We start from the raw sequence: 27,763 nt of genomic DNA, 5'->3' as shown, positions 1-27,763 counted from the left end.
AGTCAGCAGAAACCGATTGCATGAGGTTTAGAGTTTGGCCCTCGTCAGCACTGAGGCGGTCCATGAGGATGCCTAGACTGAATAACGGGGATAATGCAAGTTTATTGATGGTCATTGAGAAACACTCTCTACACTGGCTCATTGTGAAGCTCTCCTGCAGCACATCCCACCTCAGATTCATCTGAAAAGGGAAGTTCTCTTGGCTGACTTACTAAGCTACCCTCATGATCTGACTGTCCTCCCCCACTTTGCCCGCACGTCGCCCTTGAATTTGGAGCCCCATCTTGACCGCTTTTCCCCACCGCATCTCTTCGCGTTCAAATGCACTTGCTTCACTTGAGAATCTTTCAACCGCGGCAAGTTCTATTCCCGTCAACATGGCCCCTGTAATGCTCAAGACCGTCGATGGTGAGTTTCCTTTGTGATTGCCTTCTATCTGCCACCTCAGCAAAAAAGAACCTCCCCCTAAATCACACTTTTAGACGACATTCGCGATGTTGTTCAGCATCTCTTCGAGATCCAATCAGCCGTCCATGGCTATCTCGGTCCCGAGACACAGCAGGAGCTGGTGCGCAAAATGTACGCAGAAATTCTACTAGACCTCAGAAGGGTTCTCGGGTGGATTCTTTTTTTTTCATTTGGTTCTATGGATCATGATATTGTCAGGTCCGCACTTCCAAGACCTTCTCACTAACCCGATCATCTGCACCACACAGAAAGAACCTCACCATTGCGCTCAAAACACTTCACACTCACACCGAGCTCCCTCCCAATGCTGCCGAGACCGCCACTCCCAACACCGCGGATCCGTCCAATCCCCCTCTCGCCAGTATCCAACTCCCACCCGAGATCATCGAATACGTCGACGCGGCGCGTAATCCGGACATCTACACGCGTGAGTTTGTGGAACTGGTCCAGCGCGGCAATCAGGATTTGAAGGGGAAACGGGAAGCCTTTGCCGACTTTCGTGACGTGTTGGCGCGGGAAATGCGCAGCGCCATGCCCGAGTGCCGCGGCGAGGTGGACCGGGTCATGGCCATGACGGGCGGTACTACAGAGGGCGATTCTCACGCTCGTGCTGAGAGCGCATCCAAGTGAAATGACGGGATCAGATTGGTCCAGATTTTCTTGTTCAGGAATCGCCATGTGTTTCTGAACTGTGCAATGACTTTTGTGGGTATGGCCTGACTGCCGGCACGAGATCCCAGTGGCTGTCTTCACTCGGGTTTCCTCTGGTCCGAAAGGCGCCTGTGATGCGCCTGTGACCGCTTTGGGCTGATTTTTGGACCGGGTGCCGAGGCCTTCCCCACAGGCCACACCGGGCAGAGTTGACTCTGCCGAGCAAGTGACTCGTCACACTCCTGGAACTTCTTTGAGAAACAGGCTCATACGTGGGGCACACTGAGTGGGAAGAGACGGAGACCGAGGGAAGACCTGGGAGTTGGCGGGCAAGAAATTCTCACGGTGTCTATGTCGCGACTTTAGATTGACAGGGAAGCGCCGAGGCCGTCACTTGGAAAGCCTACTATTTCCTTTGATTCCTGGGCACGGGACATGGCCTGTCATGATCGGCTCTTCGAAACGAGACTCATATTGTCGCCGACTCACTGCGACTCACTTTGTCTGCCTTTTTCCACATCGATGTTGACACTTTTTGCTTTTCTTTTGATTCGGGAAAGCTGCATTGTATTTCCCCAAGTCTCGCCAGACCTTGGGAGAGGCCGAGTTGATGTGTAGACTGGGAATGGAGTGATCGTGCAGCATTTGGGGGGCAAGGTTCTTTCTGAAACACATATCTATCCACTTCACGTGTAGTAGTAGTAGTAGTAGTGGTGGTGGTGGTGGTGGTGGTGGTGGTGGTGGTCACCCGATACCTTGCCTACGGGCCATCTCAACTCTCCACGACGAGCTGGGCCTAGAGTCGCTCGCTTCCAGGCTCAACGGAGTGAACTTTCCCACAGGCTCCATCTGGTACAAGATGCCCAGAAACACCGTGACAATCTTCCTCTCTGTAGCTCAGCCCGACCCGCCTCGAACCCGACGAGCGGGACTAGGTAGAAAGCCTGGATTCCACAATGGACTCCCCAGACTCCCACCGACTCCTGTCGTCTTTGTGACTCTGATGACCGGAGATAGGGCAGGGCACTCCCGCCGCAATGCACCTCTACATCGATAGTCCCTACCTACAACATACTTTCAGTCTAGGAACTTTTATAGAGCCGAACCAAGCAGTCGGTAGTACAATACCTACTCCAAATCACATACTTAGTGATGGTACTGTATGAGTACCTACTCCCCTCAACGCACTCGACAAACTGACTCAAATGACCCCTCCTTTTTTTTTGTTTTTCTTTGCCGGGCCAAGAAATTCCACCTCCAGTTATGCCAAGGGGCTTACACGCCTCGTATTGACTGCTACGGGATTCCCATCTTCACCCCCCTGTGCGCAATAGAGGAAAGAAAGAAGAAATGCAAGAAAATGGGTTCAACAGAGTCTAGGTACGCAGTTTCGTATGATTATTATCCCACACATCTACAGTACGAGCTGCCCCCCTTTGACGAGTGTCGAGGTCGAAATGCGGTCGAGGGGAGTCCAGACGGTGGGATCTGCTGGTTTAGTTTGGGGCTGGGGGGGGGGGGGGGGGGGGGGGGGGGGCGGGGGCTGGTACTGAATGGTACTAAATGGGGAATTCGCTGAAGACCTTTTATTTTTTCATTTCTGAGCGGAGAGCGCTTGAGAGGGAAAGAAGGGGAGGGAAGAGTCCAGAGGCTAGAAGTAAGAGTGGCGCGCTCTTTGAAATGTTTGAATATGCCGTCTGAATGGAAGCTACTTGCGTATTTTTTTTTAAAATCTTAATTCATGGACAAGAGCTCCCGATCGTAGTGCGGTCTTTTAGGGGGCGGAACGAGGCAGGGGGGTAGTAAGCACGTGCTACTGTGGCTCCCATCTCGAGTCTACTGTCCGCATGACCCACTCGGAGGGCTCCAGACTGGAGTGGAACCTACTCGAGAGGTGTCGCAAACTGTGGGAATCATCATGCATGGACACTCCACAAAGGACACTGCTTGCCACCGATAGTACTGGTGTGGCCCACGAACGTCCTGGAACAAATCTGGGGATTCCGCCTCTGTACCACGCCTGCGTCAAGCCAGTGGGGGAAGGGGGAAATTGGAGACTCCTCGTGTCCCGGACGGTGGGCCAGATCAGGTCAATTGAGTTCGTATCATTGTAGTAGACACGTTCGGCAGTCGTGGACAATGTACAAGTGTACACTATTCCCGTGTACGCCCGTGCAGCAGATGAACGATGCTCGTCTGGTAGACTCGTGCTCTGATTCTTGGGTTGGTGATAGCCGGGAGAGACTAGAGCTAGAGTTGGAGCTTGTACTACGTATTAGTGGTTGTTGTAGAGCCACTGGGATGAGACACCGCTGATCATTGGCCACGAGAGAACAGGACAGGCTCCTGACTGAAATGCCCGACTGAAAAGCTCCGGACGGGACTGGAGAAAGGAGCAAAGGTCTGCTCGGTCTCTTGGAAATCGCCTTGGCCCTCTGTTGCTGTTGTGGTCCAGCGCGATGTCGGTCGTTTTGCGATCGGTAAATTTATGCAGCGTTGGATATGCACCGGAGTTGTGCTTCCGCTCCGAGTGTGGTTCAGTCTGTCCGACACTTGTCCATCACATGAATTCGGCCCACGGATGGTGTGGAGGGTGGACTGGTGAAGTGTACCTTGGTGTTGGTACCGGACCTGGACCTGGACCTGGACTGTGATTGAAAGAGTATCGTGTCCACTGGAGCTGGTCGACCGTGTCGACATCCTCTGCTGCCCCGCAAATCTCGCAAGCTGTTGCAGCTGCAGCTCTGTGATCCCCGACCGTTCTCCCAAAAGAGAGGCAGATGGTCCGATCGACTCCTCCGGGCGGGTCCCCACGCTGAGTCACGGACCAGGTGTCAGATCGAAACTCATGAACAAAGGCAGCCTCATCTCATCTCTTTGTTGAAATCGCGGTATGATTTATCTGCAGGATTATTCACCATCACCATCACCGTCGACAAAATAAAAATCAAATTATCACTGGTGCCAACCTTGACTAGAGGCCATTCCGAAAATAGGGGGGGGGGAGAGCCAGTTCTGGTCCATTTTGGTGGCGCTTTTTCAACTTTTCAACGGCAAGGCGACGGAGCCCATCACCTGATCCATCGGGTCCCGTTTCCTCGCAAAGTTTCCTGGTCTCTTCTCCCCCAGACTTTTGATCCACCTTTTTCCCCCTCAAAACTTCCGGGCCAGCCACGCTTGTGGGCTCACGGCCGATCGCGAGTGTCTTCACTCTCACTTCGCTGCTCGTCTCTTTCCTCTCTCACAACCCTCTTCTCATCTGCTCTCATCCATCATCCCTCACCCCTGAAGGCACTGAGGACTGTCGCCCCATTCTCCGACCATGGTGACCACATCGTGACCCTACCCACTCCCCCTTCCCCTCCGTTCCCGCTCTGGCCATCATGCTCCCCAGTGATGGGATCACGGGCGGCTATCAGGGCCAGTCCCTGACCATGAAGATCACCATCGCAACCTTGGCCGGGATCACTTGGTATAATGCTTTCGAACTGATCATTCTCATCTTTGTCAACTTCGCTCCCTACCAAGGTCTCTATTTCTGGAGTCTCCTCATCTCCTCCTCGGTCGGGCTGATTCCCTACTCGCTCGGCTTCCTTCTCAAGTTCTTCCAACTGACAACGGTGACATGGTTACCCGTCACTCTGTTGACCGTCGGCTGGTCGGCCGTGGTCATCGGGCAGTCTCTGGTGCTCTACTCCCGCCTGCATCTCATCCTGGAGAACCAGCGCGTGCTGCAGCGCGTCCTCTTGATGATCCTGGTCAATGCGGTGTTGTTGTTGGTTCCGACCACCGTCTTGGCATACGGGGCCAACCTCACCCCACCCAGCGTGTCTTTGGTCAACTACAAGTCCGCATACGACGTGATGGATAAGATTCAACTCACGGGCTTCTCCATTCAAGAGTTCATCATCTCCGGACTCTACATTCGGGAGACGGTGCGCTTGGTCCGGACCGATGTCGACCAGGCCAAGCGCAAGATCCTGTACCAGCTGCTGCTGGTCAACCTGATGATTATCATCATGAACTTGGGTCTCCTCGTCGTCGAGTTCCACAATTATTATATCATGGAGACCATGTTAAAGGGCACCTTCTACAGTATCAAGCTGAAGCTCGAATTCGCCGTCCTGGGCAAGTTGGTCGAAGTCGTCCACAATCCCGTCTGGAAGCCCGAGTCGTTTTCCAGCCCACGAGCACTGCCTGATTTCGTGGATGCCACCCGTGTGACCTCGGATCTCACCCGCGCCGCTCCGGTTGATTCGCGCCCCATGCGAGCGTGGCTGGAAGATGACATTTCTATCGCCATGTTTGAGCACATGCCTCCGTCCGAGGCGCAGATGATGGCCTCGTCCAAGGCCCAGGTGTGGCACAGCGAGACGCAGTTCAATGGCGCTTCTCGTGCGATCGACTTTTCCAACCCCTTTCACCCTCAACATCATCAACACCTTCCCCCTCAGAAACACGCCCAAGTGAGCGAGAAGATGGACAAGCCGGGGTGAAAAAAATAGAGAGAATTTGCGTTCCGCTGGAATCAGCGTGCGCGCGCTCTTTTTTTTTCAAGTGACCGAGATCTCTCCCTGCATCTATCGGTGACGACAACCTTCCTCTCGGCCACTCGCTCGTTGTAGGATTCTCAAAAGTCTATCAGTGCTCAGACCCCTGCGAGGACGCATGGAGGCTTACCTGCTCTTCTTGCACTCTCCACGGAGGAGACCTGCCACACCGGGTCGAGGTTACATCGCAAACCGGATTGACCACCATGGCCAAAGGGTGTAGGCCTTACAGCATGGAGGGGTCCTCGGAGGCGGAATGGCCCTCCGATTCTCTGGTAGAATCTGGTTTCGGGCCGCACTGGCCAGATCCCACCCTGCACCAAGCGCACTTAGACGCACTCTTTCAACCAGAGGCGACGCCGATCTCATCTAAGGGACGTGCCCTTCGAGGGTTGACTTGTTAGATCACCGTGAGACTCTGTCGACGGGTCATGCTAGGGATCGCTTCGCGAGGATCACGGTATGAGGCTCGAGAGACCCTCAAGTTCATCTTAGGCAGAAAATACACAACTTTTCACATAGCTTGCGTCCCTCGAGCATGTTGGGCTCTAAACAGGACCTCCATGAAACACCCCACCCTCTCCCCATCCCGTAATCAACAGGTGAGGCGGAGAATTGTCGGACATCTTCAAGGTTTGCCTGTTCTCTACACAGCAATTGATCAGATCTCCGTGGGGTTCTTCAGACTGAGGGTTGATATCGTCTCCGCATCGAACGTTGCGATTGGCAAAACCAACTCCCCACACGCGGGGGGCAGCGTGAGACCCACTTTCCCAATACCCGATTTCCATCTCCATTGAGTACCGGCACTTCGTCTGCATGGTGATCTTTCGAATGCGACCTTACCCAATGCATAAATACCATCCAAGTCTGTTGAAGTTGCCCAAGCACAAACACAGAAATTTCTTCCAAGAGTCAACCAGACGACCGCGATGAAATTCCTGCGGGGGCTACAACTGTCGTTACTGGGGGGTGTTGTGGCCGCAGCGACCCAAAATGATGATGCTGTAAGTGGCGCACTCATCTCCCCCCCCCCCCCCCCCCAGTCGACCCTCTACTCCCCCGGCTGACCAGTTCTGATCTGCAGCGCCATCAACTACGGGCGCGATCTGCCGAGCCAAAATGTGCTGGCGCCGCATCAACCTTTTCGTTGAGTGACCCGCCATACGCAAATTACTTCTACTCAGATTGCAATGTTGCCGCACAGGTGGTCGTCACCAGCCCGCTCCCAAACAGCAATCTCACGCTCATCGGGCCCCGACTGATTGTGGCATGGCCGGCGGGCGATAGTGGCGTTTGCGCCTACTTTGCACCGCAGAATGGGCCCAATGGCACCTTGGCCCTCGAGATGGTCAATTCTACTGTCGGACATCCACTGAGTCCGGTGTACTCGACAGGTGCCAATGCTTCTGCACCGCCCAGCGTTGGTGTTCAGGGCGTACTTCGCTTCAACACTTCCGCTACCTTGGTCCTTCCCATCCTGGGAAGCATCCGCACCATTCGCGATTTTGTGGAGGGACCGAGTCTTCTTCGGCCCGAGATCCAGGATGCGATCGAGTTCGGATCAAACAGCGACGGTAGTGTGTCGCTGCAACGCACGTGGCTGGATAATGTGACCTCGACGACGCTGAGTTTCGCACCGTCTTCCAACAGCACAGGGAAGGGGAAAGTGACCATCTCGAACCGCACTTTGCAGTTTGAGGCGGGGGACTACCTCGTCACCGCGTCCATGAACTATGCGCAACTCACTGCGCTCAAGCCGTCTATGGTCTTGAATAATGCTTCCCGCAGTCTTGAGACCGCCAATGCGGGCCAGGTGGCTGCATTGTCGTTCCTGTCGTATTCAGAGAAGCTACTCGCAGGTGCCTGGCGGTTCTTGACCTACTTTGGGCGTGACTCCATGATCTCTGCACTGCTGCTGGAACCAGTGCTCAGTTCAGGAAATGGGAGCGCCATGGAAGCGGTTATTGGTGCGGTGCTCGAGCGAATCAACCGCACGGATGGCAGTGTCTGTCATGAGGAAACGATTGGGTGAGTTGCAAGCGGTGCCTGAATGTTGGTGAATGGCACACTAAAACAAGCAACTAGCGATTATGCGACCTGGATCAACTTGCAGAATAATATTTCCAGCAACGCTATGGTCTGCGACTATAAAATGGTACGCATTCGATGGGCTGATCATGTCACCTGGTCAACGCTCGCTGACATGAGGGAGCATTAGATTGATTCGGACTACTTTCTTCCTGTCCTGATGCAGAAATACTTCGTCGATAACCCTATCGGTCGGAAGCGAGTCGCATCCTTGCTGAGGTGTGTTCACACTCTTCTGTGCTTTCGTCGAGGGGAGTTCACTAATGCGGCCAAAGCACTCCCGCGGGAAAGATCAACGCTCAGAATCAAAACCTGACCTGGGGTGAGCTCGCACTGATCAATGCAGAGCGTATCATGCGCCTTGCCCGTCCATTTGCCGAGAGGCCCATCAAGGGTCACTTTATCCATCTCAAGGATGGCCAGGTCGTGGGAGAGTGGCGAGACAGCGAATTTGGTATACCTGGCCCACCACGGATCGTGCGAAGAACAGCAGAACGCCATGCTAACACACAAACTTTCTAGGCATTGGCGGAGGACGTATTCCTTACGATGTCAATACGGCCTTGGTGCCCGCAGCTCTTCGTGCAATCGCCGTCCTCGCCCGCCAAGGTCTCTGGCCCAAGAATAAGCAATGGGCTCAGATGGCCGATCGATATGCTCAAATCTGGGAAGACAAGTCCCTTGATTTCTTCAAAGTAACCATTCCTCAGTCCGAGGCCAAGGATCTCGTCGCTTCCTACAAGGAGGAATCCTCGTTTCCCGGGCCTGATCAGGCGACCTCGATCACCAACGACGTTGTGTTCCACGCCCTCGCCCTCGATGGCAACAACAACCTCAGCAAGGTAGAGGTGATGAACACAGACGACTGCTTCCGCCACTTTCTCCTCAACACCACGAATGACGCCCAACTGACATCCTTCCTCAATCACTCCGCCACCAACATCCGCCGCACTTTTCCCGCCGGGTTAATGACTTCGGCCGGCATGATTGTCGCCAACCCTGCCTTCGGCGGCCACCCGGTCTACGCCCAGAATTGGACAACCGGCGCGTACCACGGAACAGTCATTTGGTCCTGGCAACTCGCCATGATGGCCAAGGGACTCGAGCTCCAAATGGGTCGCTGCCAACTCACCGCCAACTTTTCTGTGCTACCCGACAAGCACCAGCGTCAACCCGATCATCATCAGACACCCGGAAACAGCGTCGCGCCGATTCCCGAGTTCTGCGGTGACGATTCGGTCTGGGAAAATGTCAAAGCTGCATACAATGAGCTGTGGGATGTAATTGAGCAGAATCAAAGCCAACTCTCGGGGGAGGTTTGGTCGTGGGTATATCGCGATGACGATTTTCAAGTCACGCCTTTGGGCGTCTTGCCGCCACCAGGTGGTGGTTCTCAGACTGGTAAGTCCTTGATTCTCCCCCCCTCCCTCCCCGTCTTACTTTTGTTTTCTCCCCCCTTTATGATATCTTTCGGTTTGGCTCTTCCTGACTCGGTTGGTAGAATCTGATATTCGACAATTGTGGTCATTGGCTTTCTTGGCTGTGACGAGAAACGAGAATTACAGGTGAGCGCTGGGGTGTCGTTGACTAGGAATAAGAACGTGATTACGATGACTTTTTGTCTCGAAACCGACCGGTCCTCAATTAAAAAAAAAAAAAAAAAAAGGGGGGGGGGGGGGGGGGGGGGGGGGAAGATTGAAAGCCGAAATACGGTGTGGTATAAATTGATCAATCTTCATTCGTATATGTATCCGAATCTGATTCACGTGTCTTATTGTCTTGTAGCTCTTGTATAACAGTGGGGTCCAGTGTTTAAATTAAGTAGGTACTTCCATGATCGTTACTTGAAAGGTGAAAGACTGGCGTTCCCCCGACCCTCGGAGGAAGATGACGATTGTATCTACCACTACACCCGACTTAAACTCACAGACATCAAACCGAGATGAAACAATAACACAAGCTTTACATCAAACAGGATAAAACCATGATCAAAAAACATCGACTGCAGTACACATGATTCGTTCAAGAGGGAATCCCCAAATTGTTGGTGTAACTTGAAGCAATGACCGAAAATCCCCCCCTAAATCCACCTTATTCAAGACAAAGGCATCGAGACCCCCAGACACCTCAATTCTTTTTTTTCTGCACCCAGTGGCCCGAAGCATTCTTGACCAGCTCAAACTCGCGATACCCTTCTACCAATCCATCCATCAACTTGGTCAAAGCGACCCAAGAAGGCACATACTTGCGGGCCTCGGTGAGCGCCGGGATCAATTCGGGATTATTGTCGTCACTCCAAAGACACGATACGAGACCTCGGAGGGAAGTCTCGTGCTCCTTAAAGTCCACGTCTACCGTCCATGAACGGTCCCACGTGCGACTCCAAAGTCGGATCTCCGACATCCCTTCGGAAGCCGGTTTGATGAATCGCTGGTCCGGTGCGGAAGATCCCACCACGCTGAAGGACTTGATCGATGGATTTTGCATGGTGATTCGGCACGCTCGGGTGTTGAGGCCGGATATTTCGAAGCGCGCGGAGCGGCTCTTGCCCTGCAAGGAGGAGATTTCGTAGGACACCCAGTCTGTGGACGGGCCCGGGTACGTAGTTGAGCCATTCTGAATTGGAACAACCTGCGGCTCGGCACCGGGCCATGAGCATTGCAGAAGCTGTCCGTGGCGTACGATGTTGTGACATTCGGTCTGTCCGCCTGCACCAGGGAGACCACGGACGACATCCTCGACGAATGGGCTGACGCCGGCCAGGTACGCCGATGAGTTCCCCCTGTCAAGATCCACCTGCTGCGAGAAGTAGAGCTTCACGCGGTTGGAGTCTGAGAACGGGAAGGCAACCAGATTGTAGATCAAGGTACCGATGAGAACCAAGAAGAGAAACATTGGGATATGGTAAGTATATCGGTGGATATACGGAAGGACAGGCATAAAGATCATCGCGATGAAAAATGCCATCAGCAGATACACCAGGAGCGTAGGATCGCCGTCTTGACCGGTCTGGTTCAGGGCACTTGTCGTGATCAAGGCCAGTGGTACGAGCATCACCACGTTGATCGGGATAGTCAGAAGCATTTGAGGAACCCAGATCCAGCTGGGCAGAGACGCGCTCCACGCTTGTTCATTTCCATACACATTGCGATCTTCCACATTGGCATCATCCTCTGAACCATCGGAATGGTTGCCCGGAACGCTCACATAGTTGGCAAATGTCGTGCGGTGCTGGCCGCGCAGCAGAGATGTTGACTCGGTAGGCTCCTCTTCGCCCGCTTCATCATCTTCGTTGCTGTCGCCAGTGCCAAGGCGACTGCCACGGGTACTGGGCCGGCGGGAGTCCTGGGTCAATTCGTTGACGTATTCGGCCTTACGGGGCAGGAAGAAGAGTTCCAGGTAAGAGATCCATGTCGACAGAAAGATGCTGGCAAAGTAGAACAGCGTGAAATATCCTCCACCGAGCCCGCGGTCGTTTGCCACAATAGTGGCAAGCACAAGTAGAACCCAGGAGATCACGAACATCCACGTAAAAGTGTACACTCGATGGAAGGCAGATGGTCGAGCAAAATCCGCAACGCACGATATGAACCATGCCATGAAAATCCAGGCAGAGATCATCATGCTCCAAACAGCCCAGTTGCTGCTGTGTAGGATCAAGGGATTGATCTTGGTGATCATATAGGCAAATCCAACAACGACCGCGGTTGGAATTCCCACCAAGAAAGGGAAACGGAAGAATCCACGCAGACCTTGGAGTGAGATCTTTTCATCACTCAACTCGACCTGTCCTGTAGAACGGAAAAGATACATCTTGTCGGCGTGCGAAAGACAGATGCTGGTAATGATCAATGTCAAAGGGGCCACAATCAACAAAGTGACTGAGAGCGCGAACAAGGTGTGCAGGCGGAAGACTGCGAATGCGCTGCCGAAAAGGTCAAACCAAACCGCCTTGGTACCCTGCCCGTTAGGCACGTTACCCTCAACCCGAGCCGGACTATCAAACTCGTCACTATCGTCGGAAACAAGGGCCTCGGTGGTAGCCACCGATGCGGACAACATGTGCCAAATCGAGTTCACACTCGTATGACGCGCATCATCCTGTTCGGTATGGTAACGAGCTCGCGGTTCATAAAAGGCAACGTCAAGCCCACGAAGGCCCAGCTCCCCATCAAAGACGACGTAGTCGGTCTGGCTCCCAACGAGTTCAAAACCATTCGCGCTGACGATGGATCCAAAGGGATGCTCGGATCTGGCATACGCCCGAGTCACTTCGGTATCAGTGCTGCGGAAGAGGGTCGCGCGACCACCGGCGCCGGCACCCTCCAAGTTCAGGAACGTGTGCACGAACCTTGCCAGTGGGTGCTGGCTGAATGCACGAGCGCCATTGAGATAGTCCTCCTCACCATTGTTAAAGAGGACTACCAGACCGCGACGCGGGGCATGACCCGGTGTCAAGAAGTACTTGAGCAGCTGCAGGCCCGTGATGACACCCACTCCGTCGTCCGTGGCACCGTATCCAGTTGACACACTGTCGTAGTGCGCGTTGACCAGCACGCCACCCTTCCCAGTGGGGAGCTTGCCGGGCGTCTCCCACCACCTATCCTTCTGATCTTCCCAGCCACGGATATACACGAAAATGTTAGTGCCTTCAAAGTAAACCCCGCTCCGTTTATCGAAGAATGTCAAATTTGACGTGAGATCGTCAAACACAAAGACCTTGGGCTTCTCCTCGGCGGGTTGATAAGCTTCGTCGGGTGGGGCAGATCTTCGGATCGCATCAATACGCTCCAGCAACCACGCGTGCACATGATCATTTTCGTGTGAGTTATATGGATGATAGCCCCGCGTGAGTGCTTGGAGATCGTGCCATGCCTCGGTGAGATTTAAACCGTCCGACGGGCTGGCGCTGGGTGCCGTTGGAACGTTCAGGTGAATGACCAAGAGTGGAATGATCAAGGCCAGGTACACCACGGTGGTGATGATGGTGACCGGCAAGGGCGTGAACGCCAAGGGATTTCTGCTTTTGCGAGACGCCATCGCCAGACGAAAAGCCGCAGAGTAGACTCGGTTCGAAAGGGTGAGGCGTGAGGCGTGTTGAGACGACAGGTGAGGTTGGAGAAGGCGGAATGCGGAATGCGGGGAGCGGAAGGGAAGCTCTGCCGGAAAGCTCAGCTCGACACTCCACAATTGCAGCACTTTCCGACGCGACACGAGTAACAATCGTAGGGGGAGGAGTGGTGGATGCGCATAGAAACAAAATATTCCAACCTACAGGAACGACAGCAGGTCTCATGCAACGTGAGGTTTTACAATTCGTCAAGAGATCTGTGTTTCTAGATGTCGTGACAAATCCAGAGGGAGCGACAATGCTCTCCCCACAGCTGAACCCGTCACAGCCAGTAGTCACAGAGCTCTAAAACCATTGCTATAAAGTCACAATAAACGCTACCACTAAAATGCATTTTCTAGACAATAAGGTGTACCGCATGGGTGGGAGGATATGTTCGCTGGGATGTGATGTCAGGAAGGCCGACCACGGGTTGGAGCTCGAGGCAGAGGGGGATAATCATACGAAACCCGTCGCGGAAGATGGGCAAGAGAGGGAATAGAATATCAGACCAGGAAAGGAAACAAGAGCAGTTCGAAAACAGTAGAGGATGAAGCTGGATGCAAATGCAAGACAGAGCAGAAAGGAAGATGCGAGCTGAAGTGGGTATCTTATCATTGAGGGGGGACGTCCATGTAGTCCTCGTCGTTGATGCCAGTGGCGTGCATGAGGCCAGTCGTTTGCCCCACGTCTTCGTCCAGTTCCTCGTCATCGTCGTACATGGTGGCCTCGGTCTCTTCCAGATGAGGTCCGAAATTTCGGTTCAGATACTCGCGGAGCGGGTGACGCCCTCGCCACTGAAGACGCAGAAAACATCGCGCTGTTGGGGAGTAAACTCGGGCGGGGCTTCTCGGCAAAACGCGGTGAGGTTATCGCGCAGGAATGCCGGTACGCCGGTCAAGCTCAAATGGGTCAGACGGGGGCAGTTATTAATCAAAGGGCGAATGCCCTGGCGGAGTTTGGTCAGCATGACAAGAGCAGGTTTCAAGAAGAGAAGGAGCCCGGGAAGAACACTCACCATCATGTCCAGGTTGACGCAGTAGCTCAGATGGACTCGCTCCAAATTGCTCACCATCGGGTGGCTGGACCGCGGAGGATGAGCGAGCGCCAGAATACTTTCATTGGTGATAGACTGGCATTGACAAGGCCGATACGACGGAGTTTGGGCAAAGTGGCCAGTTGCTTGACACTGACATCGGTTAAGCTGTTGCAGCAGGCCAAGTCAATGTAACGAATGCGATTGCACGACTTGATCAACTGGATCACGGCGCTGTCAGTGATTTGGGAGCAGTGACCCAGATGCACATAATGCAGGTTTTTGCCCAGCTTGCAGATGGCCGCCACGGAGCGATCAGTGATGAAGCGACATTTAGCCAAGACAAGATTTCGTAGGCGTGGGGATGCGTTGATGATGCGCTCCACTGCATCATCCTTGACCTGATCGCACGCGGTCAAATCGAGAATACGCATGCTATCAAACGTGAGGTGCTCAGGCAGTTTGAGGAAGGCCGAGTCATTGACCTCCACGCAGTGCGCCAGGCGTAGCTCGCGAAGATGACGCAGCGTGGTGAGAAGAGCGGTCACGGACGCACTGGTCACCAACTTGCAATCGTGCAGGTCGATCTCCAAAATGGCAGGACAATTCTCAGCAAAGGATTGGATTGAGCGGTCGGTGACTTCAGAAACTCCATTCAATTTGAGCCTCTTGATCTGCCGACAGTTTTGCGAGACAACCAGCAGCGACTCATCCGTAACGTTGGAGCATCCCGTTATGTTCAGACCTTGCAAACGCGGGCAATTGCGAGCGACTGTGTAGAGAGTGTGGTCGGTCAATGACGCCAGGTCGGAAACATCCAGAGCCTGGAGGTGTCGGTTGCCCTCGACTAGATCCGATACACCCTTGTCCGTGAGTTTTGAGCAATTTGTCAAGGTCAGTCTCTCGACGCGCTTGCACTGCGCAAATGGCACAACGGTGCCATCACTGACATCCTCGGTCAGGGCAGATAGATTGAGCCGTTTGATCAAGTCCGCATAGGCGAACAGACTGTCGGGTTTCCCCACGGATGATGCGACGCTTTTCAGATTATCCCAGTTGTTGCATGACGGGCGATGCCACAAGATTCCCACACAGTTTGCAGCCCAGCTCCGACAGACCAACATGCTGTTGAGCATGTCCTTAGGCGCCGCCAGCTTCGAGAAGATGGCGATCAAGATCTCGGGCGGCAAGCGGCCGATTGGTGGCAACGGGGCCGATCGAGTGTTGTTCATATGAAGGTCACGAAATGTCGCAACGCCAATCGATGACTCTGAGTCGTTAGTTTGGGCCATGAAGAAATCGGTATCATCGTCTGCCGCGCGTTCCGGTGACGTCGAACCCGATGTCTCGGAGGGGGCCTGGCTCGAACGCCGAGCGGAGGGACGAGGGCGTGGAGGCATCTTGGCCGGTTGAGTGAGAGAAGTCTAAAGGCCGGGTCGGCTGCGGTGTTCTGGTACGGCGATCGTGGATGCGGTTGATCGTCAAATCGTAAACGGAGGCGCCCGCATGTGCGGAGGTCAAGGGTTCGAGATCGTGTTGATGAGATGGGGCGACGACGGATCGGAGGCTGTCTGGGTCTGCACGGGCTCGGTCGGGCGCGATACGGGCCGGCGGATGGAAGAGTCGCTCACTTATGCGGAGATTTGTGCGCTAACCGTTGGCTTTGATGGATGGTGAGGTGACCGACGCAAGTGTCGATCGAAAAAGAGGATATGACAGGGGAAGGCGTGAGTCCTGGTCGAGAAATGAGGACTCGGGCGGCTATCACCAGACGGGGGGAATGCAGCCACGGTCTAAGAGGGTCGAAGGTCAAAAGGGACACAGTGTCGCACGGTCTAGACACTCTGTGGGAGACGCTTAATGCATATTCTGAGGAGCCCCTGGAGAGTTTCCAAGAGAAATCAAGGTCGAATGCAGGGGAGGGTTGGAGGGTTCATCAAAGGAACGCAGGCGGCAATGGAGGGGGAGCGATGAGGCAAATGGGGTCTTCGCGAGCGCGCGGACGCCGAGCAACGGGCTTATCAAGAGCGATAAGCCAGACAGGCACTACGGTACGACTGCTCTGCTGAACTCGGATTAGTGAGACTGGGACTGGTTGCCTGTTTGGTGTGGTTCGAGGTACTTCTTGCCCGGTTCCAAAGGCAGTCCGTGAATGTACCTGGCCACTGGGCAGTGGGTACTAGGTACTGGGTACTGTGCCCCTCGAACGATAATGTTGAAAGACTAGGGGCAAAGGGGGCAAAATGCTGATCAATCCATGGGAGAAAAGGATGATGAAACGCTTTCTTTGCTATGTCTCGTCCATCTTTGATTCACTAATCTCTAGCCCCCGCGTGATTTTGAAAAGGGTACTGGTCACATGTTCCAATACATTGGGCAGTCAACCCTGTCACTGTCCCCGTGCACTTCAACTCGAGATACTTGGCTACGACCTAAGAGCGCGTGTTTAGATCTACCCAACTGAGAGCCCCATTTCACATAGATTTGTCCATTATTCTGCCACTACATCATTACCAGGTCTGTCTCATAGATTCTCTTGTCTCTCGAGTTTCCTTTTTTGGGGGGAATTAAAAAAAAGGGAAAAAGGTGAAAAACGAGAAAAGAAAAGAATTAGACACTCATGTCGTGCAAAAGTAGCTTACAGACATCTCCGCTGAGTCAAGTTGGTGGCACGTCATTGATCGGATTGGTGGTAGGCCCATGCCATGTGATTTGCTAGCCAGAATCCACAGGCAGCTCGGTGGACCTCGAGCGATTTGTCACCTCATCCAAACGGGACCTGACACTATCATATGGATCAATTCTTTCAATTCTCTGGGATATCACCACTCAGTTCCCAAGACTTCGGTCGACCCCCTTGACCCAGTCGCGCAGCACATTCTTTCGAATCTTGCCGGTGCTGGTCTTGGGGAGCTCTGGCACGACTTCGACTTCACGTGGAACCATGAACTTGCTGATGCCGCTTGCAGTGCGGGCCCAATTGATCACATCCGCTCCGTCCACCTTTTTACCTTCTTTGACTGTAATAAAGGCCTTGGGACGCTCGCCCCAGTGACTATCCGGCACTGAAACCACGCCGGCTTCTAGGATATCAGGATGTGTTGCAAGCATGGACTCTAACGCGACTGAAGAGATTTTTTCACCGCCTGGCAGGTTGTGTCAGTCTCGAGAAGTGAAGCACTGTGAGAACTGGTGCTGCGACACTTACCGCTAATAATGATATCTTTCGATCGATCGAGAATCTGAATCGCACCATCAGGATGCCAGACGGCGAGATCGCCCGAATGAAGCACACCGCCAGCGAAGAGCTTGCGGGTCGCCTCGGGATCCTTGTAGTACCCTTTGGCGCAGATGTTGCCGAAGAATACAATCTCCCCAATTTCTTTGCCATCCTGCCTCACATCCTCCACCGTTCCCTCGGGAGTCTCAGTACGAATGACTCGGGCAGGAAGACTTGTGATGAAGCCATGCCCCTGCCGAGCCATTTTTTGATATTTCTCTTTCAAGGGGATGGTATCCCACTCGGGCAAATAGTACCCCTTGGTGATGGGACCGTATGTCTCCGTCATACCGTAGACGTGCACTGGATGGAGGTTCAGGTCGGTCATTTGCTCGAAGAGGTGAGGAGTAGGCGGACTTGCCGCCACCGTCACACGCACGGGTTCGGGGAGTCGTTCAGCTTCTTTCGAATTGCACAGCAACGTATTGACGGTCGGCGCGGCATTGAAATGGGTGATATGTTCCTCCTTTAACAGGCGCCAGATCTCTGGGTAATCAATCTTGCGCAAGCAGTAGTGGGTACCGCGAACTGCCGTGACTGCCCATGGGAACGTCCACCCTGCAGCAGAATGTTAGCATGGATGGCCCAGCTTTTCTCAAAAGTCCTGGTCAAGTACGGTACGAACCCATCGCGTGGAACATAGGCAAGGTCCACAGATACTTCGCTCGACCACGGTGCGAGTTTAACCCTGACTCGATCACATTTGCTAGCGCCGCCAGATAGCAGCCACGGTGAGTATATTCAACCCCCTTTGGTCTGGCGGTCGTGCCACTGGTATAGGCCAGCGCAATCAGGGAATTCTCATCGGCAGCTTGAGCTTCAAGGCCCGCCCATCCCAGTCCACCAGTCTCGGAATCATACCGCAGGCCTTCAAGTACTGCATGATCGAATGGACCGGTCAATTCTCCTTCGGTGGCATCCGTATCGGTATCCACGACTATGGGGACATTCGGATGTTGCGACCGGTACAGGTCGAGGAGATTGACAAACTCCTGATCCACAATGATGACGTCTACGTCGCCGTGATCAAAGATGTAGGCGATGTCTTCTTCCTTCAAGCGATAGTTGACCGCTGGATGCCCTCTCACATTAGCAAAAGAGCTCTTCGGCTACCCTCTCCATCTGCCGCCAGGGGGGGGGGGGGAGCACCTACCCACGTTTACAGCCCCCGCCGCAGCGATTCCAAAGATTGACTCCAGAAAGGCTGGCGTATTGGGGCAAAGGATGCCGACTCGTCGCAATCCCCTCTTTTTGAGATAATAGGCCAGCCCCCTCGCGCGGTCAGCCGCTTCACTATAGCTTCGGCGCAAGATTTTGTTGTTCGCGGTGATATGATAAATCGCCTCGGCCTATCCAGGGATATTGGGGTTAGATGTCTTTGTGGTTTTGTTTCTGTGTGTTGGCCCTCGCGTCACCCAAGTCACCTGTGATAGCAACTTCCATCGCCTGCTTACTCAATTCTAGTTGGATAGTTTCAAAACTCACATTAGGCTCAATCGCTGCCGCACGAGGTAGGAAGAAAGTCGGTGAAAGTGCGTGGTGGTTGAAGTGATGCTCAAAAGAAGCCTGTGTCGATGACCCTGACAGATGGCCTAGCAGGCCAGATAATCGGGCTGTCACCCCAGACATGATATGCCGAGTTGAACTTGTGTCTGAAGGGTCAATTGGTGGGGAGCTTTCAGTAAGACGGTGGAGTACTTTAGGTTGACGGATCCGTGGAGAAAGAGAGTGTGTCGCAAAGGGGAGGACTGCCGAGCGGAATGCAGTAAAGAGTCTTTCACCTTTTGAGGGAGGGAAAGCGCGGGGAAATACGTACTTCAAATAGTTTCATACAGAAGTGAATGGCTTCGACCCCTACATCATATCCTGGGGTCTTTCCCCGGTCCTCCCTTGGCTAAGCGCGTTACTCTAACCTCGGGACCGCTGGGCGGCGCCGATCATCTCCAACGAGGGGATCGTCGGAGAAAGTTGGGGGTGTGCTGCCCCGAAAGATCACCGAGGAGATTATGTCCATGAACTTCAATCCCCCAATATTGAAAGCTACATCAGCCTTCAATCAATTATTAGAGAACAAATCATTAGGCTCCTCTAGCAGAAACAATACCTGCTATGTGTTCTGACAGCGATACAAAGGGGTTCTTCTGTCAGCGCAACGGACGGGGCATTTGGAGAAATTGGGGATCCGAGGCAATAATGGTCGGGTCAATGGGACCACCTCCAGAGCGGCCACGCCACAGTTTCGATATGGCAATCCACCCTTGACAAAAAGATGGAATGTCTTAAAAAGAGGGTCAAGTTTCGTCAATTCCGCCATAGACTCTAGTTCTCCATCCATCTTTGATACATCAGGTCGTAGATCTCTAGATCCTTCCTTGCATCCTGGACCGATGTCTTGATCTCCCTGCCATTGGTAAAAGCCTCGTACATCTCCTGGAGCTCAGCGGTATACGCGTCCTCGTACGACGACAGAAGTGTGCGCTTTTGTATCTCGCCATTCTCATTGACTTCTTCAACTTCGACGTAGATGGGCAACCCCTTGACATAAGGGCTGTCATACTAAAGTCAAATTTAGCATCCGTCTGTGTAGTCTTTGAACATGTTAAGCGGAAAGATAGGTCCTCATGCGGCCTCCAACATACCTTGATTGTGACCCGCTTGGAGGCACCGTACACAGCCATATGCGCATCGAAGATGGGGACGCTGTCAATACCACTCTCATAAGTCGTGGAGTAGGTCGAGCCATCTGGGTTGCGGAAGGTCATGATTGCGCTGTAGAAGGGGTCATTTGCAGACACGCCAACTACCTTTTCGGGGAAGCCCAGAGCTTCACGCATAAGAGAGATGTCATGGGAGCCCAGGCTTCCGAGGAAGTGACAAATTTTGCGCTTCTCGTCTGTGATCTCTTGGTCGGGGAAAGCCTCTGCATAGAGGCTTTTCAAGCGTGAGCTCCGCTCCTCTGTCGCATTCGCTGGGTAGTCGGAGTTCTTCACTGGGAAAGTACCACTCTGGCTGATAAAGTGCGGATTTGGTCCGCAAAAGTCACGCACGCGCGCGTACAGAATTCTGGGGATAGTCGCAATCTCGCGCTTGAATGCCTGCACGAAGCTTGGCGCGTAGCGGCGCATGTAACCCACGAAGACTCGAGCCCCTGATGGGGCATTCTTCTCCGCCTCAACGATGGACTGTACGGAGGCGATCGATAGAGAAACGGGCTTCTCGACAAAGACATTCTTGCCCGCTTGGAGAGCTGCAATGACAAGAGGCGCATGGCTCTCGTCGGACGTGAGGATAAAGACACAATCAACGTTCGGGTGATCGATCACCTCCTGAGGGGCAATGGTTTGGTGGGGAACATGGAACTTTTGGGCGCAATGTTCAACTGTGCTTGCTGACAAGTCGCAGATGGACTCGATTTGAAAGAGGTGAGGCATAAGCATGAGACACGGTCCATGGCAGACCTGAAAAACTTCCTGAGAGCGCCGCCATTTGTTAGCTGGCCCTTGTAGTAGCTCACAATCATGTCAAAAACGCTCTACTTACACCGGCCCCGATGATACCGAGTCGGAGTTTTCGGGACATGTCTATTGTCTTCAAGGCTCCAAGTGTCTGATAGTTTGGTGCTTGACCGTTATCTTTCCTGCAGCTTGGGAAGTACAGACTGGTCAAAAGAGGTGAGAGTCCTCTTATCAAGCACTCTGTATGTGACCTCACTGCACAGTGCCCAGAAGCAATTCCATGGAAAGTGGGTCTGGCTGGGCTTACACATCACCAGATGGAGACTCGGAGTCATGAATGATCCACTGGTGCTGTCGGTCCACGCTATTATTTTCACGTTGGTATCTGGGTGATGAGCCCCACTGTTACTAGCATCATTATCTGCAAGCCTACAAGGGCGACAGGAATTGCGATTGCACAAAATCTTCACGCCTCGAGCTCAAAACTCCAACAGACCATGTCGTTTGATCTACCAGAAGGTCTGACTTCTATATTCGAACTTGCGAGCTAAGTAATATCTGAAGAGCACCTGCCCCAAAAATCCAGATCAATACTTTAGTGTCGGAGTACCTCGGCTCCCAGCGTTACTGCTACAAAGAATGCATGTCGGTTAATGGACGTGGAAGAAAAGGACGCCGAAGAGGCCATGCATTCATGGACGTGTACAGATCAAGCTTTTGAGTTATATATAGCCCATGCCAATGGCGGACGTAAAAGAGTCTCGGGCACCTCATGTGGGGCCACTATCGCAAGTCAAAGGTGATGTTCTACAAATACTAGCGAAGGCGAAGAGATGGCAAGGTCCCCGCGATGGCACCGACAGAAGAGCGTCGAGTCCAGGTGAATAGGTTCATTGATCGTGCAGCGGCGAGAAGCATGAGAATTGCAAGAGGATCGTAGTCGGCGCAAAGGGGAAAACGAATTCAAGTCATGTGCCACACAAGAGGGCCAGTGGTGTACAAAGTCTGGTGTCGCGTGGCTTGAAGCGGTTTGGTGCAAGGGACCATTTAGCGGAAGTGGTGTGGACGAACAAGACGAATAATAGGGGACGTTCTATTGAGAAAATGGCACCAGTGTAATGAAAGACATGTAAACCTGCATCGTCATAAGATCATGTTGAACTCTTTGTGAACTCTTTGAAAATTTGTTTTGCATTAAACCGCCACGGCGCGAGACAACAGCCAGCTATTTTAGACAACCTTTGATCCCGCGACGTTTTTTCTGCTTTTGAGAATTTCCGAAGGAGCCCAGTACATGCCACGCCAGACCTCTACTCCCTATTCATATCCATCACGACCCAGTCAAGGGCAATGGTTCTAAAGAACATGGGAGACGAGATGACAAAGGCGGGGTCCGGGCTCATTGGAAAAAGGTCGATCTCGGCTTGCCGTTCAAGTTCGCTGTAACAAAACCGTTCGCGATCCCAACCCAGATCCCATCACTCACTCCAACCAGCCGCTCTTTGAGGTATCTAGTAGCCGAGCTGAGCGAGCTGGCTCTTGGTCTTGCTGTCAACGTTGGCACCCGACTCCGCCTTGGCAAGGTTACGGCGAGCAGCCTTCTTGCGCTCGTAGTAGGCCTTGCTCTTAACCTTCCGGCGCTCCTCGAGACTGTAAATAATGGGTTAGTATTAGTTACGCCGGAATGCTCACATGGAGCACAACAGAGTGAAACGTACCGAGAAACGACGTCCTGGTACTTCCAGCCAACCTCGTGGCTGAGACGGCCAACGGTGCAGTACTTGCGGCCGGGGCGCAGACGCAGGACACGGAGAGCCTGGGGGACAACGACACGCTTCTTCTTGTCGTAGGGAGGGGGAACACCCTCGAAGACCTTCAGGCGCTCAAGGGCAGCAGCACCACGGGCGGTCTTGTGGGGAATCATGCCGCGGACAGCCTTGTAGAAGATGCGGGAGGGAGCGCGGAAGTGGAAGGGACCACCACGAGTGGGGTTGAAACGGGTCATCTTGCGGAGGTAGGCGTGGTACTTCACTATAGATCGATCGAAATTGCTTGTTAGCGAAGAACTTGTGCGTGATGCATGTGGCCGACTCATGAACACAAGCCGCGGCAGAAAGTCGAGCCGCATTTGCAGGCGTGTCGCAACCAGAGGTTCGAAATTCGCATAGAACGAGGGAGATCGGAGATTTGAACGTACGCTTCGCGCGGAAGAACTCGCCGGAGATGTTAAGGGCCTCACATCTCACAACGACGATCTTCTGACCGTTCAGCAGCTGCTTAGCGACAGTGCTGGCCAGGCGACCAAGGAGGTGTCCCTTGCCGTCGATGACGACCTATTTGCCAAAAACAATCAGTCAAAAGTTCAAGGCGATTCCGAGCGTCTCATGCCGATGTTGAAGATCTTCAAGATTCGCGATTCAACAGATTGGAGATGTCGCGGGCTATATCGGTACGGCAATTCATGCGCTGGGGTGATTCGGAAAACGCACCACTGGTTCGAAAGAGGACATCCTGCTGTCACCTTTGTGAAAAGGAAGGTTGGATGTTGTCGGCGGTTGTTGTCGTTGGAGTCAAGTTCAACGCACACAACGAAGTCGGATGGATCGCAGGCGAAGGGGGTTAAGCGAGCCCCGACTGCACGGCTGTGTGTGGATGACTGGATGAGGGCGGCAGCCCTAAGACTGACCAATCATGGGGTATCCGATCACGTGCCTCACAATCGGCCAATCTTGTGGAGGGCCCATCGCCCGTCCGGAAATGCTGATTAGATCATCGTCACATGATCGTGCATAGGCTGCGGACTTGCGCTTGAACGGTCCAGAGTGCAGAAGCCTTTAGGGCAAGCCGATAGGGCAACACCCCAGACTCTCGAATGCCCGTCACTGCCCTGTGTGATCGCGAGAAAACCGACGATAAAAGGAGATATTCACTGTGATGATGTCTTGCAAATTGTCACGCTGCTTGAATAGTCGAGCTTCAGGCTCATGTCTTGGAATGATGAGCGACGCTGGGCATGCATGGCTTCGTGGGCACAATGATCTCATCCCCGAAATTGGCCCATTATCCTTCATCCCGCAATGGCATGCCCAGAGAGGGACCTCGAGATGTCCTGACCTTCAACGATCCGATGACTTATATATCCAGACTATTTGAATCAACACTGGAATCGGGAGCTTTAGGGCCAAAAGAGGCCTTTGCCCAATCAATCCCTCTATATCGGTGGGCGACGATGCTGTTACCCTGTTCCTCTACCTCAAGCTTAACGGGTTTCCCCGCCTTTAAGACGGGGACAACGAGACAAGACATCTTTATCAACTTAACATCGACTAGAATAACAAACTAAGGATATGAACTTTATCCTTCACTGAGTAGAAATTGACAGTCTGGCAATGGAACGTTTGATCCGTCGACGAGCATTTCGGATTGGTCCTCGACGACCAAAACTGCAGGCGCGAGCGTTAGTATCTATTTATGGATGCAGCGCCGGCCACAGAACGGGACTCGCCCACTGTGTGTATTTTGCATATACTTGAAGCAATTTTGACGCTGCACTCAGTCTTCTGGAAAATCCACATGGGGCCCGACAAAACAAGCTTAGTAGATTCACTTGAATTCCAAACTGTCAGGCTGCCAACCACAGCGTTTCTTGAGGCAACTAGAAGCCGAAATAAAAAGCAACAGAAGATGGGTTTGCCGAACTCTGAAAATTCCCAAAAATAAGTCGAGACTCCAATTTGGACTGAGACAGGCAAATCCCGGTCATGTTCTTAGTGGACTTCCATATTTTGACATCTAATGATCACCAAGATCCATACCTATGGATCAGACAGAAAAAAAAGCACCGCAGGATCAATCTCGAAGATCGAAATCAAAAAGAGTGGAACTGTCACCATCCGGCATTTTCACGTTCTCCGCTGGAACGGTCACTGGACAATCGCCGAAAATTGTTCAACGTTTCCCAACGTGTATACATCATGAAATTGCATTTGGACTCTCGGCAACACCGCGGATCGCAGATTCGATTCACCCGGAACTTGTGGAAGCGAGATGGACATCCGGCTTCCATGAAGTCCTTTTCGGTCGAACCTCGAAGGAGATTCTGAATCATGGCGAGAAAGAATTCGCAAACTGAGTTGACTCTTATTGATACATGATAGGATCGTAAATTTGAGATTTTTCCTCAAAACGAATGAACTCCTCGGATTTTGGATGGCTCGGGGCTGTCTCGTGGTATCCATGTAAGAGCCACGTCCGTTACGCTAAAGGTTATCATCAGACTACGTCACATAAGCGTCAGGTGGTTCTCAAGGATGATTTTGATGCCTAGAAATAAAACGGGAAGTTGTCTTTTTCTTTTCACTTCAGCACGGGACGGTATAACTGCGACCACTATGTCCTCGAATACAAAGTCTGAGCTAGACACCAAAGCATATGGCAGCAGCTTTCTCGATGATCTAGGACCTCCGATCAGAAGGTATCCGTACAAGGGAACTAAACAGTTTTTGGAAACTGTAGAGATGGAGCTAAGTCGTCAGGAAGAGGAATTTGAGGCCAGTGAGTGGGTGCTTTTTACCAAGGTTAATGCGCAGACCTTCAGTCGTGACTTCCTGAAGTCGAACGGCAATATCCTTCAGAGATGCTGGAAGTCTTACGACTCTTCTCAACACCTTCTTCTTGTCAGAGTGACAGTCTCACGCGCTCATGAAATCGCGGCACACGTATTCGAGAGGCTTTTCTTTAAATGTCTCCAGCCAATGGGTCTCGATAACCGTGTTCATACCTTTGGATCCGCTACTTGCAAAGCTGAAAACGGCTCTGCCAAACAACCCGACTGCCAATTTTTATCAAAAAGGCTTCCTCGAGCTCGAACGAAGAAATGGCCCTCAGTTGTCGTGGAAACGGGCTTTTCAGAGTCGCCTTCTAAACTAATGTCTGATGCTCGGTTCTGGCTTTCTGAATCAAGTGGTGATGTTCAAATGGTCATTACAATCAAGATCGGTCGGAGCTCGCCTCACATCGTGCTGGAGGCATGGGAACGTGTGAACGATAGGATCCAACGCCAGCAGGTCGTGACTATCAGCAAAGGCGAAAACAATCATGTCTATCTCCGGAACCAGCCGTTTACTATCAGCTTCAATAAGCTTTTCCTTCGCCCACCAAGCATTCCGAAAGAAAAAAACATCAGCCTCGACGACGATATTCTGAAGGAAATTGCTGAGAACGTCTGGGAAGAGCAGGGGTTTTAACGATGGCTCAATCAAAGTCACTCATTTCATCTCTTTACCAAAGGGCGAGACTGAGTTTGCTCCTTTCAACACGAGAATCCGTCATATCCTGGCCTTCGATTCCAGAAACGCCGGAAGTCGGCAGCAAGCAGTGCGACTATATTCAAAGTAACCAAAAGATTGGAGAGAAACCCCGAGATCATAGAGATTAATCATGTTCGCTCCAGTAGCCGATCAAGTCTTAAAACGATATTTTTACTGTTGCCTATATTATCAATTCATCGGGAACTACTGACAAAACAACTTGAATTGCAATCTTGATAATACGTATGCTAGTGACACCTTTTGGAAGATCAAAAACTCCCAATCCTTTTCACTAGGGACCTCCTCATTGAATGTTTCACCAGTAAGGCATTCTGAATCGAACGTTTGGCTCTTAGGGGGGCTTCCTGTAGGCTCATCTGACCACTATGTCTTTCGAATCTGTCCAAAGTGGACAGCAATTGAAGCCTCGCAAAAGGTATCACCAAAATCTTCAAGAGGTCAAAATGCTCTAATTTGCTGACAGAACGATGCTGTTATCACCATGCTAATATAGATCTCGTCGTCCATCTATAAAATTTGAAGCTCTGTGTATGCAGCATGAAATAGAGCCTGGCAAATCGATGGTCCGTAAATCAACGTCCATCTATACCTACACGTCCCAGTTTGCAATTGTGCCTCCTCAAAAATCACCCAGGCCAGAGAAGAAATTTCTGCAACAATTAATACTCCATAGTCCCGTGGAACACCACCTCAGGATACCATCAACCACAGTCATTATGACGATGATTCCGTGTCTTCAAGAGGAACTTTGTGATAGATACTGGATATCGAGTAGATACCTCGAGCGAGGTCTTGGCATAAAATTCTAGAGTGTGAACCCCACTGGTTGGTTCTTTTCCTGAATGTATAGATATGATGATTAGTCCTATCAAAGTGCTATTTAGTCCGCCTTTGATCACTCCGAAGTGTACCTGTCAAAACAAAGCAGGCTGGGTAGGCCGACATTGAAGAGGGTGGAAAATCAGGTGCAGGAATTTTACGAACCTGAGAACTAGTCGAATTCTGGTCTGGTAGTCATGAAATGGAAGATCTAGGCCTTTGCTGTCTTCTCGTCTCTAGACATGCCCCATTCAAACTACTCAGGCATAGAGCGCAAGGTGCATCCTTCCCCGGACACACAAACTCAAGATTCTTCATGGTTTTTGATATCGTTTTCGAGGATGATCGTTTGCTTTGGTCTGACCAGTCGACTGACTTGATGTGAGCACCGTGGGTGGGAAGCATAGGTATGCAGTTCCAATAGAGCGACCTTTCGACTCTTGCTAAGCTCAAAGCCTGCTATAGATACTACCTGTGGGGCCAGAAAGACCAAATGGTGTCAGGGTCGTGATCGAAGAAGTATCTCTTGAGCATGATATGGCTTAATGGTTGTCAATTATCACTTCATGTTGCATGCGTGCCTCAAGGATGGGGCTTGTCGATCATCTTGAACCCAGTAATACAGCTCAAGATACCTACGAATTCTTGATACTTTTGCGTCTCAACGACATGCCCGGTAGTCAAGGAGTCATTCCAAGATTCCATCCGAAATCCATCCATATCATCCATCTTCGACTTGGTCACGCGTCTACATGGGAAGAGAAATTCCAAAATACCTCGCCTTCTCACTCCTCAGATGAACTCACTAACCGTGCACGCGCCGTCAGTCATACGCATTACATCGTCAATCTCGACCAGCTTTCGCATCTCTTTGCCTGTCACAATTCTTCCCCGCTATCTGTCGGCCGTCCTGTCACGTTGTGGTGCTTCGACTCGAAATCTGACTGGCTGTCCGAGCTAAAAAGCCTGCGAG

At 52.3% G+C, this 27,763-nt stretch overlaps 9 protein-coding genes across 9 annotated transcripts; 4 read left to right on the top strand and 5 right to left on the bottom strand.

The window, feature by feature from the left end:
• Positions 1–377: 377 nt before the first annotated feature.
• POX_e06751 (Mediator of RNA polymerase II transcription subunit 10) lies at positions 378–1,098 on the top strand (the record flags this gene model as incomplete). Its single annotated transcript, XM_050115567.1, has 3 exons — positions 378–408; positions 483–579; positions 717–1,098. 3 exons carry the CDS (start codon positions 378–380, stop codon positions 1,096–1,098), a joined length of 510 nt encoding a protein of 169 aa, XP_049968027.1.
• Positions 1,099–4,502: 3,404 nt separating this feature from the next.
• On the top strand, positions 4,503–5,615 carry POX_e06750 (uncharacterized protein; the record flags this gene model as incomplete). The annotated part of the gene is made up of 1 exon (XM_050115566.1): positions 4,503–5,615. The coding sequence occupies one exon, from the start codon at positions 4,503–4,505 to the stop codon at positions 5,613–5,615; it is 1,113 nt and encodes a 370-aa protein (XP_049968026.1).
• A 986-nt stretch (positions 5,616–6,601) lies between these two features.
• On the top strand, positions 6,602–9,268 carry POX_e06749 (uncharacterized protein; the record flags this gene model as incomplete). The annotated part of the gene is made up of 6 exons (XM_050115565.1): positions 6,602–6,676; positions 6,757–7,700; positions 7,758–7,827; positions 7,891–7,979; positions 8,036–8,214; positions 8,283–9,268. 6 exons carry the CDS (start codon positions 6,602–6,604, stop codon positions 9,266–9,268), a joined length of 2,343 nt encoding a protein of 780 aa, XP_049968025.1.
• Positions 9,269–9,887: 619 nt separating this feature from the next.
• Positions 9,888–12,800, bottom strand: POX_e06748 (Vacuolar membrane protease; the record flags this gene model as incomplete). The annotated part of the gene is made up of 1 exon (XM_050115564.1): positions 9,888–12,800. The coding sequence occupies one exon, from the start codon at positions 12,798–12,800 to the stop codon at positions 9,888–9,890; it is 2,913 nt and encodes a 970-aa protein (XP_049968024.1).
• A 684-nt stretch (positions 12,801–13,484) lies between these two features.
• POX_e06747 (SCF E3 ubiquitin ligase complex F-box protein grrA) lies at positions 13,485–15,306 on the bottom strand (the record flags this gene model as incomplete). The annotated part of the gene is made up of 3 exons (XM_050115563.1): positions 13,485–13,604; positions 13,658–13,883; positions 13,943–15,306. The coding sequence occupies 3 exons, from the start codon at positions 15,304–15,306 to the stop codon at positions 13,485–13,487; spliced, it is 1,710 nt and encodes a 569-aa protein (XP_049968023.1).
• A 1,429-nt stretch (positions 15,307–16,735) lies between these two features.
• On the bottom strand, positions 16,736–18,815 carry POX_e06746 (Acetate/butyrate--CoA ligase AAE7, peroxisomal; the record flags this gene model as incomplete). Its single annotated transcript, XM_050115562.1, has 5 exons — positions 16,736–17,052; positions 17,115–17,744; positions 17,812–18,258; positions 18,340–18,535; positions 18,672–18,815. 5 exons carry the CDS (start codon positions 18,813–18,815, stop codon positions 16,736–16,738), a joined length of 1,734 nt encoding a protein of 577 aa, XP_049968022.1.
• A 690-nt stretch (positions 18,816–19,505) lies between these two features.
• On the bottom strand, positions 19,506–20,765 carry POX_e06745 (uncharacterized protein; the record flags this gene model as incomplete). Its single annotated transcript, XM_050115561.1, has 3 exons — positions 19,506–19,742; positions 19,826–20,656; positions 20,727–20,765. The coding sequence occupies 3 exons, from the start codon at positions 20,763–20,765 to the stop codon at positions 19,506–19,508; spliced, it is 1,107 nt and encodes a 368-aa protein (XP_049968021.1).
• A 1,387-nt stretch (positions 20,766–22,152) lies between these two features.
• On the bottom strand, positions 22,153–23,151 carry POX_e06744 (60S ribosomal protein L16; the record flags this gene model as incomplete). Its single annotated transcript, XM_050115560.1, has 4 exons — positions 22,153–22,291; positions 22,360–22,672; positions 22,839–22,974; positions 23,131–23,151. 4 exons carry the CDS (start codon positions 23,149–23,151, stop codon positions 22,153–22,155), a joined length of 609 nt encoding a protein of 202 aa, XP_049968020.1.
• Positions 23,152–25,032: 1,881 nt separating this feature from the next.
• POX_e06743 (uncharacterized protein) lies at positions 25,033–25,887 on the top strand (the record flags this gene model as incomplete). Its single annotated transcript, XM_050115559.1, has 1 exon — positions 25,033–25,887. The coding sequence occupies one exon, from the start codon at positions 25,033–25,035 to the stop codon at positions 25,885–25,887; it is 855 nt and encodes a 284-aa protein (XP_049968019.1).
• Positions 25,888–27,763: the final 1,876 nt, after the last annotated feature.

The sequence above is a fragment of the Penicillium oxalicum genome, chromosome V, assembly GCF_001723175.1.
Source record: "Penicillium oxalicum strain HP7-1 chromosome V, whole genome shotgun sequence".
Classification (NCBI taxonomy): Eukaryota; Fungi; Ascomycota; class Eurotiomycetes; order Eurotiales; family Aspergillaceae; genus Penicillium; species Penicillium oxalicum.
The sequence above is the reverse complement of the archived record's forward strand: the minus strand, read 5'-3'. Positions and strand labels throughout refer to the sequence as shown.